Source organism: Topomyia yanbarensis, chromosome 1, assembly GCF_030247195.1.
Source record: "Topomyia yanbarensis strain Yona2022 chromosome 1, ASM3024719v1, whole genome shotgun sequence".
Classification (NCBI taxonomy): domain Eukaryota; kingdom Metazoa; phylum Arthropoda; class Insecta; order Diptera; family Culicidae; genus Topomyia; species Topomyia yanbarensis.
Window position 1 is genome coordinate 51635234 of NC_080670.1, and position 17609 is coordinate 51652842.

Genomic DNA, 17609 nt, shown 5'->3' on the forward strand with positions numbered 1-17609 from the left:
TAGACGGCGCCAACACTAACTTTTCAAGGGAAAGCTGTCGGTGTCGGCATGGGAGACTTTTGTATGCCAAACTCTAAGCCGCGACAGTACTCTCTGTCGGTCCAGCCTGTCCAGTGGGCGAGCAAGCCTTTGATCCGCTGGAGGTTTCCGGTATTGCTGCGCCATTGACACATGAAACCTCCGGCTATCCTTAACTTGCCTAATATATCTGACTGGGGGACCCAGCAGATTGTTGTGAGTGGGTCATACTCGGCCTCGATAGTCTGGATGAAGGGGTGGCAGATTTTCTTGACTCAAGGGCGAAGAAGACTGACAGAGAATCCGACAGCAAGACGATGGGTGTATCTTCCGATTTCTGGACCATGGTGAGTGAGATAGATGACGCCTCCGCTGTGAAAATCGAGCATGGTGCCGGTAGGCAGAAGGAGAGCCCTTCCTCTATTCCGCCTACTCCTACAAGGACCTCATCACCAATCTTGGAGCCGTCGGTAAAAATCCGCGCATGATTGTTATACCTCGTGACCATCAGACGATTGTATTTGGCTCTGGTATCACTACCAGCAGCGCCGGGCCTCTGTTCTGAAGACAGCCTTGTGTGCAGGTTGGGTCCGCGGGCGAGCCAGGTCCGGTCACGAACTCGGTGTAAACGGGCGATCGGTTGCAGAAAAAGTGAAATTTTCATCAAAGCGCCAAAAATGTGTTATCTGTGAAAAAGAATCTGTGACCAAAAATTATGAAAAAAATCTATGAATATGGTAATCCTGCTCAGCAGGAAACAGGCCAGAGGCAGCGAGAATTGTTCCGTGGTATAGCTGGCTTAAAATGTTGATGAGCCATTCCGTATTTTTGTATGTCAGCTCAACCCCGTTTCAGTGAACTACGGCCTGGCTAACGTTCATTGCAGTGTGACGATTGCAGCGCTTGTTCCGGGAGCTGATTGTTTTAACTAGTCGCAACCGGCTCCGGCAGTCAGCTTTGATACGTTGGAAGTGTGGCAAGAAAGTAAGTTGACGGTCCACGCTTATCCCTAGGATCTTCGGTTCCTTACGGTAGGGAAGCAGGATCGGCTTCCTTGTTGCAATGTAGTTTTTGTTGCAGTAGTGTATAATTACGATTTTAGCTGGTGCCATGTTAAAACCCACGCCCACCGGCTCACCGCGCTTACAGCGTCTTGTCGGATGGTCCTTACTGTGGCGACTAACACGATGTCGTCGGCGTAGACGAAATATCCCTGGCGGCAGGCTGACAAACAAAGAGTTCATGGCCACCAGGGACAGTGTTACAGCGAGAACGGATGCCTGGACGACACCGTTGTCCTCCAGAAAGGTGTCGGATTGGGTACTACCGACTCCTACGCGGAATGTACGGTCTGACGGGTAGTCCGGCTTAAGAAGCGACCCATGTGTTCGGTGATCCCCCAGTTGGCCAGCTGTTGCAGTACTCCATGACGCCACACGGTATCATATGCCTTCGCAACGTCGTGCATCGCGATGTCGGCGTACAGGCCGTCGGCTATGGATTGGCGTACCACCTCTCCGCAGCTGGCGAGGTAGGCACTGGTTCCTGTCCCACGTCGAAACGCGAACTTGTGATGATCCAAAAGTTTGCGCTCCTCCAGTAGGCCCACCAGTCGTCTGTTTACCATTCACTTCATCGTCTTGGCAAAGCAGGGGAGTAAATTGATTGAGCGGAAATCATCTGGCGTTCTATTCTCCTGACATCACTTTGGGATGGATCTTGCTAGGGCTTCCTTCCATGAAGCGGGCACCGGTTCACCGCAACAGATGCGGTTAATACTCGCCTGCTACCAAAATCGCCTGCTCGGCAATCGGCGAAAAATGTCGAAGTATAGGGTAGCCAACGTCATCCAATCCCGCACAATTGCCGTGTACCAATTCTAATGCCGTACATAGTTCGCTTCCAGTGAAAGGCTGATTGTATACTTGACCTGAATCAGGTGATGGTCGTGGAATCGATCGTCGTGCACCAGTTAACGGTGATGGCGTAGCCACTGTGCTGCCGCTTTCGGCTTAGAGCGTTAACTCTCCGTAAGAGCTCTGATGTCAAGGAGTCTGGAGATATGCCTTTCAAAAATCTGTTTCACCTGGTGTGTTTTATCTCCTCTATCGCTTTGCTGGCCTCGTTTCTGGCCTTTCTGAAGTCAGTGGTTCCGGTGTGGGTCGTTGGTTTCGGGGCGGGTCGTCCATAGAAGCCTTCTTCAGAATTCACAGCGTCAATGCTCTGATGGCTCTCTTGACCCATTAGTGCACTACATGTCGAGGAGGGTTATTACTTGTCCTAGGAATGCACAACACCCACAAAATTCTGCCAGCACTTCCGAGTAGATAGTGAGGTCGATGGCGGATTCCGTCTGTCCGCGGATAAATGTTGAACTGCCGTCGTTGGAAACGTTTTCAACTACTTCGGCGATGTCGTTTCCTGTCCTATTGCCTAGACGCGAGCTCCGCATCGTATGGTGCCCATTTACATCTCCCATGATGATGACTAGGGTCATAACTTGGTCAATGAACCGCTGAAGTTTGCAACTCACATTCCGAGTTTCGTCAGGAATATATAGAGATATTACGGTACACTGGACTGGATATTCGATCCTTCGGGCGGCGGCTATTCGTTCGATATCCAAAGATATCGGTCGGGGCGGTATATCGACCCAAATGGCCACCGTCCGCTAGATGTTATTCTCGCTAGCAGCGTCCCACGAATACCGATGTCCAAACCACGATGCCGGGTCATACTCGCTGCTGTTGGTGAGTAGAAATTTCCCAGCTGTGAGTTCTTCCTGGTGGTCCGCGAAGAGAGAGGGTATCGGGAGACCTGAACCGGTTCTCGTTACAGTGAAGTTGCTTACTTTATTTTTCTGATTCTGGTGTCGTTTTTGAAATCAGGCGGGGAGATCGCCTACTCTGGGGCCCAGGAAGATGCTGAATGCTGGAGGCGGTCGTGGTTCCCGTCGTTTGGGATTGCTGCGTTGGTGGATTTCCTGGATTTCTGTCTGGTTGGTCTGTGGTGGGTGATGAATACGTAAAATGAATGCTAATGGGAATGTTAAAGGTACTTCTCTGTTGGAGCTCCAATGGTCCTGTGTCAACAGCCGCCGAGAGTGCATCGGACGTATCCGGAACTTCCCCGGTCAGGGTTGATAAAGGCGGGCTTTCTTTTATGTTGCTGTTGAGTTCGTTGATTTTTATTGGCATCCCCAGTTGCTATAGTCGTTGTAGAGCTTGTCGGACATTAAATAGAACACTTGGGGCATGGAATTTTGCGTTGTTTCGGTGTTTGAGATGTTTAAATGTCCGGGAAGGACTGTTGTTGCGGGTATTCGCTCGGGTTGTCCGTTGTGTTTTCGATAGTGCTGGCTCTGTTTTGTTTCTGATAGGGCCTCGGGATTTACTCCGTAACCTGCTTGGCTACTGTTTCTTTGCTGCTTTCGTTCGTTACAAAGTCTGGGGTTTCGTTGTTATTTCGCGGCAAGTACTTTACAGTCGGTCGATGTCGTGATGGTTGGATTTAGTTTGTAGTCGTTTCCCTGCTCTGCTTTGGTGTAGTGTTAACCCCGCTAGTTGCCTTCGTTACCTCGCTGAGTTGTTACTTGGCATTTCTGAGTTGGCGAACGGCCTTTGCCAGGTGGTACCGGTCATAATTGACGGATTGTCCTTCTCCCCCTTTAGCTTAACGAGCTCCGCCTTCAGTCTAGCGTTAGTGGAATCCTTCTCGTCGTCTTTCTATTCCGTGCCTTCTTGGGTTTGTTCAACTTGGTCGAAACTTGGTCCTCTGCGCTTTTGTGCTATAAGAATTTTTGCTTCGGGGAAGGAAAGGTTTTGGAAAACTTTCGCTTTAATGATGGTCTCCTCTTCCATGTATTTAGGGAACTTTTTGGCTATGATTGAGTGCTTGCCGCTGCAGTTTATGCACTTCGGGACGATCTCGATCTAATGGGTGGTTCAGGCTGTAGCTCAGTCAAGTTTCCTGGTTGGGGCCCAGCCTAGTACCGTGCCCAAATTTGCCGCAGAGGTAGCACAGAATGGGAGATGAGTAGTAATGCCGGATGCTAGTGTGTACCAGTCCGAGATAAATGTATTCGGGGAGGGTTGAACCACCAGAGGAGGATTGCTCACTACTCCGTTGAGCAGCTTGGTGATCCTACGCACTGCTACGATTCCTTGACCTTTCAGCTCGTCAAGAAGTTCTTCGTTGTTCATGTCTTTGGTATCAATATCGTAAAGGACACTATGATTGATGTTGAGTGTGCGAGAAGAGACCTCATCAACCTTTTGCTCGTCGATGAGCTCGTTCAAACTCAGCGGAACGTGTGCCTTTTTTGAGGCCTTCCTTAAGACGTACCGGGTTTCTCTACCTTCTTTTGTGGACGAAACCACCCTTGTCGGATCCCATCTCAACACACGTTGTACGGATTTCAAAATCGTGAACGGGTTATCGTCAGTCGGTCATCGAACTCACCATCCAACGCTTTTGCTCTCAGTACCAGTGTCTGTTTGTCGATGATATCGTCAGATTGTAAGTACTCTGGCAAAGTCCGACTCAAAAATGGGCCGCTATTCCCCGGGGTGGGGTTTATCGGATCCCGGCATCGCTGAGCGTGGAGCGGAAGGCCGGTAGCGGCCGTTCGGCGAAGATAATGACGAAGAAGAAGGAAGCGTTGAGAAAGCTGTTCGATAGCAAGGACGGAACGAGTTTGCATAGCGCCGGCCGAAAATTTCACTGCTCCCATACCTTGATTCAACGAACCGATGGAGGACATCATCTGTCAGAGGAAGACTCGGTCCCCCGAGTACACGGACGAGCACATAGCGATAGTGAAATCGCAATGCCGGTGGATGACGAAGAACTACAGCGGAACGTAGTTAGTGCTGGACGACGAAAGTTACTTTCCGCCCGCGAAGACCCACATTCCAGGAAATGACAGCTACTGTCGACAAGTCGGCCACACCCCCCGATGTAAAATATAAGTTCAAGCTTAAATTTGAAAAAAATGCTGTACATCGGCATATCGGACAGAGGGATATCAAAGCCGTGGTTCAAGCCGACCGGTCTGTCCATCAATCAACAAGTGTACCAGGAGCAGTGTCTTGAGAAAATACTTCTGCCGTTTTTAAACGAGCATCATGCGGATGGGAAGTACGTCTTCTGGTCGGACAAGGCGTCTTCTCATTTCGAAGAGCGGAAAAAGATACCGTACGTGCCGAAAGAAAGGAACCCGACCAACTTGCCCCAGTACTGTCCCATTGAAGATTTTTTCCGCTCCCTCAGTGCCCTAGTGTACAAAAATAATTGGCGGGCCAAGGATACGAAGCAGTTAACCACCAGGATCCGGAATTGTATTCGGAAGATGGACGTCAGTGCCGTCGAACGCTCTTGCGAGAGCATCGCGTCTAAGTTGCGTCGTACGGCTGACCAAGGCCCTTTTTCCAATATTCATTGACGTTTTTTTGAAGAATAAACGTTATGTTTTTAATAAAAATATGCTAAATTCGCTGAATTTTTTGTTTGTTTTTTGACTACATGACTGAAAGTATTCTCATTTTTTTTTATTGAAAACCCGTTAATGGACTTATGAAAAAGAAATGACTTTTCTGGTGTACCCAACGGGGGAAAACTGATCGAAATGGTGAGTGAAGTGAAAGCAATTATGAGAAAAAAAATTTCCCTCAGAGGCGAGGTTCGAACCAGCAACCTCTGAGACTCCGGACCAATGTGGAGAAATTAAATAGATCAAATGTTTTGGGTGCTAGCTGCGGTTGTGTGTCATCTCGCTTTGTAGGCAGGAAATGATCACCATCGCTAGTGCGATAATCATACGTTTCTTCCTGGGACATCATTATATCCCAGGGATAGCATAGCCGGAGTCTCTACGGTTGCGGGTTCGAATCTCGCCTCTGGGGGAAATATTTTCACATAATTGCTTTCACTTCATTCAACCATTTCGATCAGTTTTCCCCGTTGGATACCACCAAAAAAGTCTTAAATAAGGTATTGGCACTTGCGTCAAAAAACTAAATAAATGAATTATTAGTCGGTGATAGGTAGATAGAGACCGACGGAAAATAATTTTATATGAAAAATTGAATCGAATTAACAGAACTAAGTATAGTCTACTATAGTCAAAAAGTTTCTATGCACTATACATAATAGCAGAGGACTATTTTTCTATTAGATTTCGAGCGTACGCGTTTCTGCGTTCGTAAGATTTACAATGTTGGAGGGGGCCCTTAGGTTTGACCTGCGGCCCGTAATTTCTCTTTACGGACCTGCATGATCGTACATATAAGACAAAGTGAAATACACATATTTTTTTAGCAGGTAGGTATGTAATTTTTAAATGATAATTGTGAATTAGAACAAGAAATTACATAACGCGTTCATATTTAACATTCGGTTGTGGAGTCAATTAACATTTGAGTGATCAGTATTCCGAAAAACGTCAATATTTGTGCCGGTCTATTGTACATCTTCTTCGTAAAATGACGCCGGCGGAAGTTTTGTGACAGGCTGATCTCCGGATAAAACCGTGAATGCAAACCGAAAGAAATTTCTTTTACACGCTTCACGAATCACGCCGTCCCACGCACCACCGGCTCGGTACCGGAATTGAGTGGGAAAAATTAAGCAAAGATAAACATTATTTTGCCGGCTTTTGCTGGCATATCGAATCATTTAGTATTCGGGTTGGTTTTGTTGCTGAAACTGAATTAATTTTATTTTTCTTTTACTCAATCTCAACCCCTACAGCTGCCACCCCGGGCTTACGGAATCTGTCACTGGTCATCAAGCCGCCCTGGGTTCGGCGGGGTCAGGAAGCACAGCTACACTGCCAGTACGAGATGGAGGGTGCCCCGCTCTACTCGGTCAAGTGGTACCGGGGTACGCTGGAGTTTTACCGGTATTCACCGTTTGAGAACCCTCCGGCGAAGATTTTTCCCTTTACGGGAATCAAAGTTGACGTAAGTATTATCATGTTATCTGAATTGTTTCACTAGGTGTTATATTTATAGAGGATGGAAAACGCTGAATTTCCGCAAACTTCTGTTTTCCTTTAAACTAAGTGAGCAAAATGTTTCAAATCCGAAGAAGTTTAAAAAATTGACTTCTGTTAGTTTTTAAGTGAACGAGATTCAACCGTAGTTCACTATTCTGTTCTGCCATAACGCGGGTAAACATCTGGTAATTTCAAGATCCAATGGAAACTTTCATAAACTCATTAGAAGCGACCAGTTGTGCCAGGCAGTTAACATCATCTCGCCGCAAGCCCAGAACTTCCATCGCTGCACCACCGAGAAAGGAAAGGAAACTTTCAAGATAGGGCCTTTTTCCGGGGAAGAATCCTTCCTTCTTATTCACCGCAAAATTGCTTTCGGCCCCCAGGGGCAAAACGACCAATTGGCTTCGTTTTTAATGGCGTTTCCGACCGGTCGGTTGTTCTATTGTCCCCCTTTCGTGGAACTCTACCGGCGAGTGCGCCGCTTGCGCCAGTTTGAGCTGTGGCTTATCTAGCCTGGAAGCTATGATTTCTAGAAAACGGACGGAAATGAGAAGCCTTCCAGTTTTCCCCGTACTTATTGTGTGTTTTTTTTTGCTTTCTGGCACCACCCACCAATCCGCAGCTGACGGGGTAGAAAACGTTGGTGAAAATTAGAAAGGATAACTGCAACGCCACTTGCTGGAAAGGATGGTAGAATTAAATTTAATTGTTATGATGGTGGTTTCATCTAGCATCCGGCTGCAGATACCGGTTCCGTTCACTAAGCGGTGGATGTTGTTGTCGTTGATGAGGATGATGGCGATGATGATGATGATTTGGTGTGAACGTGTGCGGATTATGATGGTTTCTTTTCGGCAGTCACTTCGTCTCATTATGAGCAACTATGTGCTCTATAAATGAGTTTGGGGGAAAAAATAAACCGACGGTACTAATAAGAAGGTTGGCGTTATAATGAATATTATTTTCACCTCATTTTTAGCGTGGTCCAGGCTGTGATCCTGGTCACAAAGTCTCGACGAACGGTTATTGAAAAAGAGTAAATAGGGAAAGTAGGGAACGGGCGGTTTTATTGGCTGTTTGGGAAAACCTTGAATGATACGACCTCGTGAAACTAAGTTTTTGCAATAATCGTAACGCTTTCAACGGCAATCTTTTTGTATTTCGATGACATAATTATAAATTTTGGATTATTAAAACTGACAGAGTAGAGGTTATGTTTGAAGATTTAATAGTTGTTCATTCATAAAAATATACTTTCGACTTTTGATTTCTCGTCCTATAGATTTATACGGATTGTTTGGCGAGTTTTTTTTCCCAATTTACACATCTGTTCAGAAGTGTTACGCAGTAATACACAAATTCTTGGTGACAAAACAATCCTAGAGATCATGTGGCAACAGACAGGTTCAAATACGTTCGAAAGTTATGAAACAATTTCTCCTTCCGTAAGTAGGAAAAGCCTCTATAGTTCAATAATGAACCTTTCTATATAAATATAGAAATAACTGTAACTTCAGCAAAAATGGTTTGACAATTTCATGGCGACCGTCAATGGACAGAACACGGATCACGAATTAGACGGCAACTTTGGGCTGACAGGCGTGCTATTCTACTCCCTGAGTAAGGAAGGATGACACCGACTTGAAATGACTAACAGCACGGCTGGCTCCATCCCAACAAAATCCTGGCAGGTCTCCGGGTACCTTCAAAACTCACCACAATTTAGTTGGTGGTAGTAGGTTCGGTTGGAGCATTCCCGATTTTACGTCGATCTGGCTCTGAACACTACTCCCCATGAAGGATAGTGCCAACCCTACCATGACCTCACGCGACACGCGACAGAACAAGCGACGGTAGAAACCGAAGTTACACCGAAGAGTCCCAATACTCGTTCGGTGAAAAGAATAAGGGACACGCCGGGGGAGCAAGAGGACCCGAGAAAGCAGAAGAGCGAGCTGGAGGGCTCCAGCAACCAGAGAAACGTTGGGAAAGACCATGGTTGGCGCATCGTGGGAAGCACACAGGCGAAGCGGAGGTAAAGGAAGCAAAAGGAGGAAAAGAAGAGGGAACAATAGATAAAAGAGAAACGGAAGCCTTCTAGGGAGAGGTACATGGGCGGTGCATTGATCATCGAAGTGATCGATACGACGCCTTACGCTGCTGCACTCAGAAAGGCGAGATGATCTTTAAGCTGAAGAAGGTTCCTTCCGTCAAGAGCTAACGCGAGCTGGTTGCGGAAATCCTTGGGCAGCGAAGCGAACGTGAGAGCTCTGTCGCAGGAAACCGTAGTCGACTGCAAGGGTCTAAACGAGATAAAGACCGTCGAAGAACTGAAGGGTGCACTGATTGAGCAATGCAAACTAAACGTACCGACGACTATGTGGATTTGGTAATCGTATGGAGCAATTCAAACGGCGGCGATTCGCCTACCAGTGGTCATTGCCAACAAACTGGCGAAAACCGGCAAGATAAAAGTGGGATGATCAGTGTGATCGTTCAGAGTCGCTCCGTGAGTTATCAAGCAGATGGACTGATGCTTTAGGTGCTTGGACCTCGGACATCAGGCGAGGAACTGCAAGGGCTCGGACAGGTCTACACTGTGTAGCAAATGCGGAGGAAAGTGACACGTTGCTAGAAATTGCACGAAGCAACCATCTGCAAGCAGGAGATCGAAAATGACTACAAGACAGGCGGCTTCACATGCCCTGCTTACTTAAAGGCGAAGACAGGCCAACATCGATGGAGATAACCCAGCTTAATCTCATTCATTGCGTTCATTACCGTTCAGGCTAGAGCCTTGTTGTCTCTTGCTGTATGCAGAAGCCGTCTCCACTCTACTCGGTCCATTGCTGCTTGTCGCCAGCCTCACAGTCTTCGAAGGGCCCGCAGGTCGTCCTCTTTCCACCACGACGCTGTGTGCCCCGTCTTTTAGTTCATGTAGGGTCGCCCTCAAGAACCATCTTCACCGGGTCGTCGTCCGACATTCTTACGACGTATCCAGCCCACCGCAAACGTTCCATTTTTGCGGTATGCGCGATGGATGGTTCTTCCAGCAGCCGATGCAACTCATGGTTTATTCGCCTGTGCCACGTTCCATTTTCCATCTGCACGCCACCATAGATGGTACGCAACACCTTTCGTTCGAAAGCTCCAAGGGCGCGTTGGTCCTCCACGAGCATAGTCCCGGTCTCGTGGCCGTAAAGGACCACCGGTCTAATCACCGTCTTCGTGCGGTGGTGAATTTTGTTCGACCGTCCTCCGAGCGTCCTCCGGAGTTCAAAGTAGGCACGATTTCCCGCCAAGATCCGTTTCTGAATTTCTCAGCTGGTATCATTGTCGGCGGTTACCAGTGAGCCCAAATACACGAATTCGTCGACCATCTCGATTTCGTCGCCGTCAGTCCGAACTCGGTATGGGAGGTTCACATTGTCGTCTCTAGAACCTCCTTCCTAAGCAAGTCCACCTGCTACAATGAGCTATGCAGAGAAGTAGACGCTAACCCCTGGGGAATGCAAAAAAAGGGTCTAACGCCGCCAATCGAAATGTGAAGGGTCTTTTCACGAAGCACGACCCTACCGCGTGGCCGCCTACACAGTGCGTCAATCCAGACGGTGGAAATGCTCGCGACAGTCAGATATATTCAGGATAGTCCCACAGAAATACCTGGACGATGGCTACTTCTCGGATAGATGGAAGATCTAGAAGCTTGTGTTGCTGCCAAAACCAGGGAAAACACTAGGAAATCCAGCATCGTATCGGCCTATATGCCTGCTGGATACTCTTAGTAAACTTCTGGAAAGGGTCATCCTCAACAGGCTGACGACCTACGCTGAAAGTGAGGATGGACTATCGCAGAGGCAATTCGGGTTCCGCAAAGGGATATCGACGCCATCCGCACAGTCATCACTAGCGTGGAGAAAGCAATGAAGCAAAAGAGAAGGGATAATCGCTGCTGCGCCGTGGTAACGATAGACGTGCAGAGCGCGTTCAACAGTGCCAGCTGGGGGTCGATCGCTGTAGCGCTGTCCAGAACGCGGGTTCCGGACTATCTGTGCAAGGTTCTGAAAAGATACTTCCAGAAACTTGTCTAACCTGGGTCGGTTCTGGAAGTAACTTTTCAGAACCTTGCACAGATAGTTCGTAACTCGCATTCTGGACAGCGCTACGGCGCTCGCCTCCCAGCTGGCACTGTTGAACGCGTTCTACACTGGTCTATGAAACAAACATGGGGAAGATATCGATTGGGGTCACGGCGGGAGTACCTCAGGGCTCCATGCTCGGCCCAACGCTCTGGAATATAATGTAAAACAGAGTGTTAACACTGGAACTGCTCAGGGGAGTCGAGATCTTCGGCTTTGCAGATTATGTTGTCCTGACGATAACCGGCGAGATTCTTGATGAGGTGGAGATGTTGACTGCAGAGATAATAGACATCGTGGAAAACTGGATGGCTGACGTCAAGTTGCAGCTGGGTAGCCGCAAGTCCGAAGTAGTACTGTTCAGCAACTGTAAAAAAAACCCAGCGTTTTGAGATCAGTGTCACTCAGGGACACTCCGTCGCATTGATGCGTGCGCTGAAGCACCTGGGTGTGATGGTCGACGATCGGTTAAATTACAACAGCCATGTCGACTATGCATGTGAGAAGGCTGCAAGGACAACTAACGTATTGGCAAGGATCTTGCCGAATCACGGAGCAGCAAGAGGCAGCACGAGACGGCTCCTACCGGGTGTCTTATCCTCAATACTGTGGTATGGCGTACCGGCCTGGGCTGCTGCACTAAACTCAAAGTGGAACCGTACGAAGTTGACAAGCACGTTTGGCCTAATGTCTTTTCGTGTCGCCGTGAAACCACAAATCAGATTTTGGGAGAAATTCCGTCGCCGGGGAACTTTCGGACAGTGTAGACTAGGTCCACCGCCGGGGTTCGGATAGTCGGAGCGCCAGCGAACCGGATGTCAGGCTTCACCGGAATCGCTGGACCGACCTCGATACCCAACCGGGTAGCTCGCGAGTAGGCTAGATCCACCACCGGGGATTTAGACCGAGTAGACCACGTCGAATAGCTAGCAGTGGGTCGTTGGGTCACCAGTGAACCAGAAGCTACGCTTTACCCGGAATTGCTGAATGAACCTCAGCACCTACTGGCTGGCCTGTTGAGTAGGTTAAGTCCACCGCCGGGGACTAGATGGAGTAGACGAAACGTACATCGGTATCGGGAGAAATCTACCGCCGGGGAATTTACAGTAGGGGAGATTCGCCGCCGTGGACTACGCGACAGAATCGTGACAAAAGGGGTGGTAATTGGTTCACGAAACAAACACTGGTAACGAAAGAAATTCCGTTGTCTGGGAACTGTCGGAGTAGGATAATATCTGAGTTGATCTCGATAAAGCTGGGAGCTAAATGGCTCAAGGAAGCGGGTATCGGTGTCGGGAGGAATTCCTCCGTCGGGGAACTATCGGTCGGAGTAGGGTGAGTTCTCCGTTGGGCACTATCTATGTAGATCGTGATACGGCCGGGAGCTGAATCACTCACGGAATCATGAGCTAAATGGCTCATGGAATCAGCACCTAAATGGCTCACGGGGACGAGAGCTAACGGTGACGTAATATATGGAGACAAGAAGTAGGAGAAGAATCGAGAGTTGAATCAAAGCTCATAGGTCGAGCCATTCAATGAACCAATTGAGGCTCCGAGATAGAGCAGAAGAAAGAGATGCGAAGAAAGCACAACGAACCTCCCCACAAAGTAATACCTTGACGTAGTTCCGTGGGGAAGAAGGGCGTAAAGAGTAAGGAGTGTTTTTAGTGGTTAGGCATGAACGTGAGTCGTGAGTCCCACCCAGTGCCAATACACTACAGGCCAGGCTTTTGAAGCTTTTTAAACTTCACTTTAATAAAACATACAAACATTGTCCCAATTTGTCGAGCTGAGTCGATTGGTATATGAGACTCGGCCCTCCAGGCCTCGAAAAGTGCTTTCAAAGTTTGAGCAAATCCTATACATTTCTTTTGTATGAAATGTAAAAGGTAAATTTTCACCGTATCTTCATTCTCACCATTTCGGTGATGCTTTCAGTGTCTATTTTCCATTGGACACGTTCCTAAAAATTAGGATTAATAATAATGGTTTAATTCGAAATCTATCTATTGTAAGTTCGATGATATTCGAAATATATTGCGTGAATTTTGTTTCCATCTTTAGGGCCAGCACCCCTAAAGGGAAATTCAGTTTATCCATATATAATGCATTGAATGAAGAACTGAAATAGTCTATTCCCAATAAGTAGATTGTCCGCCTATTTTAAAGGGCATTTTTTCGCTTTACCGGGATATTCAAAATGTAAAACAAAGAAATTGGCATCTTTAAGCTTAACGTGCCCTATCAAATAAATGAATTGAATAAAAACCCAAGCCAAATTTCCAGCAACGCTTCGGGCGTTCCCAAATGCTAGTGCTTTATATTCATTAAAATACTGGAAGCCTTTAAACTAGAACAAAAGCTTTTTTATAATGCATTCTAGAAGGGTCTTATGATTAATTGGTGAGAAATTTCCGGTAGGAGTGACCTCAGCTTGAGACACTCCACTTAGAATCAGACGAAACAAGCGTCCCACGTCAGTGTATTCACGAGTAGGTTGCTGTCCAACAAAAATAAGAACAATGCCCACGCGACAATAAATTCAACCCAGTTTCCAAATGTGCGAGTAAGAAAACCATCAGAAGAAGCCTTTTGTGCGAAGTTCGTCTCCAAGTCATAGATCATCTTCATAATAACGAATTTTATTTCGACATTTTCCGAAACCTCCTGCAATTAGTTTTTAGAGTGGGGGGAGTTTGTATGTGTGAACTTTATGTGTTTTATTCGCACTCGTAAAACCTTCCACAATTAATTCCCGCACATAACCCTCCTTTCGGAACGCCAGCACCAGTGCTAAAATTCTTTGCTCGGAGCTATCAATTTCCAATCTTCTCATCGCTTCACTTTTTACTTCGGATGTTAGCGGCTGTGTTTGGTGGGTTGGTACGAACTGGGTTTGCAGGGTGAAGTGCTCAACTTTTAACGATGTGTTTGTTACCCCCTTCTCTCTTGCTTACCGTGGCCAATGGGGTGGGTGGGCGCTGTTGATCGAGACTTGGAAAACAAAGCTCATCTATTCAAGCTGCGACCGAAAGCAAGTTGAAAAGATTACGCTCCGGGCACTTGAAAGAAAGAAAAGTGTGTGAGTTTCTGTGCAGAAGTGTGAGACACTAGCAATGAAGATAAAAAAGACGCCTTTGCCGTTGACGTTAATTAGTTTATATTTCAGTACCATCTTCTTGGTTTGTTCTTTGTATGTGCGACAAATCTACAGCTGGGGGGAGCAGTTAACTAACTGCTGGCCTGGAGTAGGGGTGGTTGGGACCAGTGGTTTTTTGTTTATCGTGGTTGGCAAGGTGATGATGGTGGCGATGTTGCTGCATTCTACTTGGAGCAAAAGATAATTCTTATGTTTCAAGAGAACATCTTCCATTTTGCTGCATTCGTTTACACTCAGTACGGTATCCTGCAGCGTTTCACCGTTTCCACTTAGAAGACCGGTTGACTGGCATGGCAGAAGCAGCTATTAAATGAAGCTTCAATCACTTTATGCTCCCTTTAACAGGTCGTAAAGTGAGCTGTTGAATTAAGGCTAATTTTAAAGCAGAAAGTGAACGATTTAAAAATTGCATTTTTAGTTTTTTCCTGTGAATTTGTTTAAAAACTGTTTGCTTATTTTATTGTTATTAAAATTTGGTATGTAGCATTTAGTGTACAGTGATTCCTACTCTCTCTCTCTCTCTCTCTCTCTCTCTCTCTCTCTCTCTCTCTTTCTCTCTCTCTCTTTGGGAACAGTATTGATATTAGATTCAAACCTATAAAAACACATTTCCCGGGAAATCCAAAAACCGTTCGGAAATGCCGGTTTCTGAATTTGCTTCTCAATCCCAACTATAGTTAGCAATTGAGTAGCTCTTTATATTTTAAGGTTACAACTGCGCCGGGACGATTCTCGGTGTATTATCCTTTAATCCACAAAGCCATCTAGGAACCGGTGCCAATTTGCTATTGCAAGAGACATGTCGAATGAAACCCAATTTTCCAAATGGAACTGGTGCGGAAAATCGATGCATCCGACAGGAAATCGGTTTCCTTGGAAAATTTTTCACACTGGAAGAGTTTGCATTCGAACAATTTCCTGAACAATTTAAGTTTTTCAAAAAAACCTGCACCCTCACCCGAAACCATTCAAATTCATCAACAGAATATTAGATTAGCTCCGAGCTGAGCTCTAATCGCATCTAGACAAGTCCGACGAAAATCTTTACCAACTCTCATTATTGACACCACACCAAATTTCGAACTTTGCCTGTCCGCCTTTGGCTGGTGGTAAACTTTTACTTCTGCCTGGCTGCTCTATGACTAGTAGCAGCAGCAGCTAAAACTTTTACCCCGAAGCATGCACACTAATGATCCTTACTCCTTACATACAGTTGATTGCTGCCGGGGCAAAAAGTCACTGGGAAAATCTCCTTCTCCATTCACTGCCTTGGCCATCCGACTCAAGGTGGCAGTATTTGCTGCCCCAGAGCCACCAGCAGCACAGCGCCCGCAGAAAGGACAGAGCGGACGAACCGAAGAACATTTTGTCCAGATTTATCAAGGAAGGCATACTGCACAGAGTACAGGACGGTAGAGACAAAGAGAGAAAGAAAGCGGCAAGAAAGGGAAAGACAAAACTAACCCTCATTAAGCTTGTTGACCGTCGTCGTCGTCGGCGTCGTTGCTGCCAGCACTATGCTTCGATAGAGAAAGAATCTGAGTCTGGTGTTTGACTTGACCCGAGGGCAGTGATTTGGACCTGCACACCAGCACTCGAACAAAAAAACTTGAACCGAAACGTGCCGGTGGATGTTCGTCCAGAAGCTGTTTTACCTACAACATGAAATATTCAACTATTTCACCCTTAATGAAAGTTTGGGCGGAGCAATTGGCCGATGAGAAATTTTCACCAATCATAATTTTTCCGCAGCCATCTATGAAATTTCTCTGGAAATTAAAATCAAACTAACTTTTTATTTGTTTGTTTAAGGCTTTCACAACATGCTCATACATTATTGTTATTGTTTTGTTGTATTTCGGAAGATGACTCGGTGGTATGTGGGCTCGCAGAGATGTATTCCGCAAGTGGGTATTACGGATTTCTCCTCCTATGTGTCGTAGTTTATGGGTTTGCCTGGATGGGTGGATGCGAAGGCCCACAGCGTGAGAAGGGTTGTTCGTTGTTGTTCTTGAGAATCTTATGGTTTCAGTGCCTTGCAGTCGACTGTAATATTGTTTGGCTGATTCTCCTTGATATGTCAGAGCCACGGAGGAACCTTTCCATTACTTTCCAGAGTGTGGCGGAGGGTCCACGGGGAATGTTGGTCCATGTTTAAATGAGCTCAAAGATTCTGGCATCCTTTAAGAAGACCAGCAGTCTCCTCTTGAACTGAATCGTTATCTAGAACATCCCGATTGGACAAGGGCAGGTTATACTGCAGACGAAGATCACTTACCTCTTGGCAGCTGATCAGGTGTTCGGTCGTGAGTCTAGTCTGGCAGGATCCACAGGTCGGAGGGTCTACTGGCCTGTAGTGTATTGGCATTGTGTGGGACTCACGAATCACTTTCGTGGCTAACCACTAAAACACTCCTTTCTCTTTTTTCGCCCTTCGGAACTACATCGAGGTATTACTACGAGCCCCTGTTGTTCTTTCATTACACCTTTTTCTTCATCTCTATCTCGAAATCTTTTTTAGTTCATGACCTCGACATTTGCATTATTTGGCTCCCAGCTTTCTCGAGATCTACTCGGATGTCATCCGGCGGTGAATTTACCCTATTCCGACTAAGAGTTCCCTGGCAGCGGAATTTCTCTCATTAGAAATGTCTGTTTCGTGAGCTAATAAGCTCCCATTTTTTCACGTTATAGTCGAATAGCCCACGGCAGGGAATCTACCCTATTGTGGATTCCATGGCGGTAGATTTGTCTCGATAGCGATGTTCGTCATTTAGCTCCCTGCTTCGTCCCACCTACTCGATATTGTCCCAGGCGGTGGAGCTAACGTACTCAACGTTCAAATAGTCCAGCCAGTAGGTGCTGATTCCTGGTGGAGCGTAGCTTTCGGTTTACTGGCACCCCAAAGACCCACTGCTAGCTGTTCGACGCAATATACTTGCTCCAATCCTCGGCGGTCGATCTAGCCTACTCATGAGCCACCCGGTAGGGTTTCGAGGTCGGTTCGACGATTCCGGTGAAGCCTGACGTCTGGTTCACTGGCGCCCCGACGGCGTAATTTTGGTGCTGCGTCGCGTACTACTCGAGTGGTTCTCGGCGGTGGACTTATTCTACATCAATGGAGAATTCCCAGGCGGCGGAATTACTACTGAATTTTAGCCATCGGCGTTACTCTGTTGGTTCCTTCGTCACTTTCTCTGCAGCTCGAAGAGTATACTCGTAACCACTCTGTTGACAGTATCCCAGATATGCTCGTCGTGGTACATCTATTCGACGTTATTGTAGACTG

The 17609-nt window shown here is 46.9% G+C and overlaps 1 protein-coding gene across 2 annotated transcripts in view; it reads left to right on the forward strand.

Moving 5' to 3' along the window:
* Positions 1–17609, forward strand: part of LOC131677603 (uncharacterized) — a 592646-nt gene that overhangs the window by 117635 nt on the left and 457402 nt on the right. For both annotated transcript variants that reach the window (XM_058957497.1, XM_058957496.1), the window contains exon 3: positions 6769–6980. In XM_058957497.1, coding sequence (XP_058813480.1) covers positions 6769–6980 — 212 coding nt within the window. The remainder of the gene's footprint in view (positions 1–6768; positions 6981–17609) is intronic.